Raw genomic sequence first — 5,146 nt, forward strand, 5'->3', positions numbered from 1 at the left:
TTTTTTTTTCATATGAGGACAATGAGATAAGATGTTCTCTCTCAATTTTTTTATTTTTATTATTATTTTTTTAATGGTTATTTCACATGATTGGATTATTTTAGATTCAACTGCAGAATCAAAGTCTTTGGTGACAAAAAAATCTTCAATTTGATTCTTCCCAACAATTACAATCCTATCTTCCCCCAGCCCCCTTAAAGAAAACGAATGAGTAAAATCCATCTGTTTCTAGCTCCTATCTACGATGAGTGGTAAACAAGTCTTCTTATATGTTTATTCAATGTTTTGCAGATTTTGTCCACTCCATGTTATATTTATAAACCAGATAAACCATGGAGTCAGATATAAGGAACATGACATTTATTTATTTATTCATCTCTAGGTTGGCACGGTCGTGATAAATGCTGGTAAGGCTGTTGACCACACTGCTGGAGATGAGGTGGAGAATGTTCCTGTTCTGTCAACAAGTGTTGCCTACGGTGTATATATGGCAGTATCAAGCAACCTTCGGTATGTGTAAGACGAACATTACTTTTTTGTGGCATCTTTTTCCTATAATTAAGCATGTATTATCAGCTTTTACATTTTCGGCTTATTCTACTTCTTGCCTATTTTATAAACCATTTCCGAACAGCATGCAAACCTGCTTGGAAGTTACAAGCTCTTCTTACCTAATCGTGTGCAGCAGGGAGACCCAATCTAGTAAGGAATGGCAAAGATTTCCCCAACTTCGTGGCATGTTGATCATGTTAGTTAAGGGCTTCCTCTCTTGAAAAAGGACAGGTTCAAGAGGTTAACCAAAAATGGAAAAAAAATGAGAGAGAGAATTACACATCATTTGAAAAAAATCCATCAAACGAAACACCTACATCATGTCACTCTTTTCTGTCACATGCTTTCAATTGGTTCTGACTTGACAGTTGGAGTGAGCTCGACCTTTCCTTTGGGGATTGATGCTCACACTTGAAGTTTGCCAAAATATACAAAAAACTATCTCCCAATCTTTATGAAACTTCCAGAATTTTCTACAATTCTAGAATATCCATGCTGTAACCTATCTTGGCAAGTCTCATATTTAGTCGTGTGTACGCAAACTTTTGAGCATCTAAATACAAGATGCGGGGAGTTTGAAGTTATCTCCTTGGATTATATCTGCGTTTATATAAAACAAAGTCATCTTCGATGCCAACTTTCTGCTAATATTTTCCCTATATCCAACAGATATCAGGTTTTGGCTGGCGTGATTGAACAAAGGATGTTGAGCCTTTTCTGCATAGACACAAGTTATTCTTGAGTGCAATTTGCTTTGCCGTGCGAACTGGCAACACGTTCTTAGGCTCCTTACTGTGAGATTTTTAGCCTTTTCCCTGTGCACTTCTCTTATAGTGTTATTATTGCATGATTTTATAAACTCTTTAAACGTTTTGCAGGTGGGTTGATTATGCCGTTGGATAGGAATTCAAAAGGATCATGATGTAGAATCAGAAGTGGGAACTTCTGCTTCATGCTGAGGCCATGATGTAAATGCGGGTTTTCCCATTAGTCGACATCTTATAGAAGTCATTTACTTGGGATTAATCAAGTTTATCGCAGTTATACAGTTATTTAAGATTTTCAAATATTTATATGGTTGGTGTGTTGAAATTATTAATGGTGAAACAGTTAATTTGCGTTGATTTTAGCACATTTTCTTTGTAGCCTGGAGATTTTAATTGCTTAGTAAATGGATAGACTTGGTTTTCCAGAAGAACCAGTACACAGCACTGTAATACACTTGAATATTTGTACAAAAATGTATACCTAAAGAAACTGCATGACTTCCCTCGACTCAACGAGAAGCATTCATTCTTTTCATGAGAACATAAATGTATCACACTTGTGCACACTCATAAGTCGTTAGAAATGCTTTCATATTGACTAAAATGAACTATTCTCGTCAAGGATGGACGAATTAAAGGAGATATTGAAGATGTTGTGCGTAATTCTTAAGATTTTCTAGTATATTATTCCACGTAGACTACCTCTCCCATACTGTCTGAGCTTTATGTAAGGTCCCTTTCATGTGATTTCGGGCCATTACAGTGATATTCCTCGTGAAAAAAACATTATGGGATTTCCTCCAAGAGAACGTGCTATAAAGCACGATTATGGTAAACTTTAGGCCATGTTTATTTTCTTGTGATCGGTGGTTTCCGATATTTATTTAATGTTTGAAAATTATGGGTCCCAAAAGGCGGGTACCAAAGGTTGAAATCCATTTGTATTTCTCGACTACGGTCACTATGTTTTGTACATTGGAGACGAGACAAAGATTGAATAATTGATAAATTGTCACCTATTTTTCTTCCTCAATTATACATCTTTAAACATTTTAAAGGTTTTGTCAAGCAAAAGTAATGTTGCTATTTATTTAGGCTATAATCTCGTCCATCATACACTCTCTAAATTTGACATTTACCTTCGTTCCATCCAAGTTGACAATGTCACAACATTCACATCTATCCATCTGAGAGAGAAAAACACAACATTAGACATAATTTTGCACATTATTTTGAAATTTAGTGAATAGTAAACTTGTGTTCAATTACCTCTTTGCGCTTTGAAGCTGGAGAAATGACTCCGATTTTTGAGATAAAATCTGCAGTATGGTTTCCATTCGATGAACAAGCAGGAAGACCTCGTCGTGATGCACGAGAATAACTTGTAAATATCTCATTCCGTGGTGTTTTTTCTATCGATTCGAAGAAGAAAACACGAGGAGCTTCACATGGATCATTGGAGGGCAACCTTGTATTGAACATATAATATGGAGGACGTTGTTTCTCTATCCATGCTTTAAATGTTTCTATAGGGTTCTGTATATAACTCCGAGGCATAATTCTCTGGTATATATGTACAGAATAGCCCCAAGAAATTGAAAAGGTCCAGTTTCTTTCCCTGTGATAGCATATGGTTTGCTGCATCATTCGTGATTGGTCGACGTTCGCCGCCCTCAAGAGGTGGCGCGTGGATTCAAAACGATCCTTGGAGGGAAATATTGGTTCAACCATGTCAAAATGGTGAAGTGACAGTATAGGGGATTTTGGGTGAGACGACAAGAAACCAGATATATCACCCCGCAAATCAATCTGCAATAATACAATAATTATTCAGATTTTTCTCCAACTTAATTGACATGCAAGTTATAATCTACATTAAAAAAATTTAACAATGCTTTAAATAATCCCATTTACATTTTGGTATACTCTTGTCCATATGGTGCGCACGAGAAAAAATAGGCACCATTGGCTGATACTTGTTTACTCTCACAAGTTTGCTAATTGAAAAGGATTTGATGTATGACAACCATCTAATCTAATTAAGTATTTATTTGATAAAATTTTGTTAAAATTTATTCTTTTTAATAAGTTAAACTTCTAGTTTAATTACCCATTTTATAAAATTTACAATTTTTATTAACTTTTGAATCACTCATTTCATTAATTTTTATCAGAATATGTGATCAAAAGTTTTGTCAAAACAACTCCTAAGAGTATATAATGAAGCCAGTAAAGTGGCCAAGATTAACGCAAGACACATAAATTTTTTTCCTATGGCCTACAACAAGCACACTTTTCATAGCACTGTGGCAACAAAATTTGACATTGCTCGTTTTGATATTGTACTACACTATCTCATTTAATAATTTGCACACATTTACCCCTTGTTTGAGCCCCATTTTGGAGAAAAAATGTAATTTTGAATACTAATTTTTTTGGAGAATGTACGGTTAAAAATGAACTTCAGAGAAAATGCGGCTTAAACAAGGGGCTTAATTATTTCAATTTAGCCTTCAACGCAAAAACTAAAATAAAGGTACGTAAGAAGATGCATTACCTGGTGTAGTCCTTTATGGGGTGACAAGTTGACCCCAATATCAGCAATGCAGGCCATTGCGATCTGATCAGCAGATTTCAAATGTGCATATCTCCTTAGACAATTTTCCATGTCTATTGCAAGGGCTTTTGCTAAAGGGCAACTCAACATAAATCCAGCACCCCCAAAACCTTGGTGAAATGAGTACCAAAAATTGGACATTACAAACTCTGACTGGCCACCAAAGTAGTAATACTTTGTATGATCATACTTTGCAAGAACACCAACAATATTATCGACAAAAAATATGGAATCATCGTCTCCCATTACTAACCATCTGAGGTTTCCATGTTCCTGTCTAAACACCTCCATTATTCCATGCACCATTCGAATCATGACTGGAGCACGAGTCCTAGTTTCTCGAAGGAACTTTGTAAGGTCCTCAGAGACCTTATAAGGTGGAGAATTTTTCGACCAAGGAACGAGGTCTCCCGTTGGTGCGTTATCTAAATATACATAGCCCCGCGTCACGTTTGGTCGCCACCATGATTCGATGTATGCCTTTCTGTGATGCCATGCTCGTTCTGAACCAAGAATTCCAAAAACAAGGTGGCTAATATTAGTTGGAGAGTCAATAGAATTTGCTTCTGAATATTCTTTTGCGGGAATTGCCCTTTTCTTGAGGAGAGGAAAGAAATCAGCAGATGGACAGTTGGGGTATTGATTGGAAATGGAATTGAAGATCAAATAAAGAAGCAATGCTAAAATCATTAGGGTTTTGCATAGGCTACTAACAGAAAAATTATCAGAAGAAAATGAAGGCAGCATTTTGAAGTTATTGGTACAGTATTGAATACTGCATAATACAGTAATTAGTACAGTAATTTAGAAAGATTCAAGAATATATAATTTATTCATAGAGTTTTATGATTCATGTGATTAATCTTTTACAAAACAGAAAGTTGTGAATAGCACTTAACCCTGCACCACCTTCATGACTGTACATGTGGAGAAGACAGCTTATTTAAAAGTCTAATTTACTATTCAGAATTTGGATTTGGAGAGAGAGATTCTATAGAGGAGATGTTTTAATAGTAAATTTAGGTGTCCCCACCTCAAATAGATTTTATTAAAAAAATTTATCCTTATATCAAATTATAATAGATTTTATTAAAATTTAAATATCACTAAAAACTTATGAATTTATGATTTCATTAAATGAAAGGATTTTAATAATTTTAGTAAATTTCAAGTCCATAAATATAAATACTAAGTTCTTCCGAAATTCCAA

The 5,146-nt window shown here is 35.0% G+C and overlaps 1 protein-coding gene and 1 pseudogene across 1 annotated transcript; one reads left to right on the forward strand and one right to left on the reverse strand.

The window, feature by feature from the left end:
* The window catches only part of LOC111392521, a 10,702-nt pseudogene extending 8,870 nt beyond the window's left edge, over window positions 1-1,832 (forward strand).
* Window positions 1,833-1,893: 61 nt separating this feature from the next.
* On the reverse strand, window positions 1,894-4,888 carry LOC111392510. The gene is made up of 3 exons (XM_023017874.1): window positions 3,877-4,888; window positions 2,589-3,128; window positions 1,894-2,506 (listed from the first exon to the last, which is right to left on the reverse strand). Exons 1-3 carry the CDS (start codon window positions 4,681-4,683, stop codon window positions 2,411-2,413), a joined length of 1,443 nt encoding a protein of 480 aa, XP_022873642.1. The 5' UTR covers window positions 4,684-4,888; the 3' UTR covers window positions 1,894-2,410.
* Between the last annotated feature and the right edge of the window lie 258 nt (window positions 4,889-5,146).

The sequence above is a fragment of the Olea europaea genome, unplaced genomic scaffold, assembly GCF_002742605.1.
Source record: "Olea europaea var. sylvestris unplaced genomic scaffold, O_europaea_v1 scaffold936, whole genome shotgun sequence".
Taxonomy (NCBI): Eukaryota; Viridiplantae; Streptophyta; class Magnoliopsida; order Lamiales; family Oleaceae; genus Olea; species Olea europaea.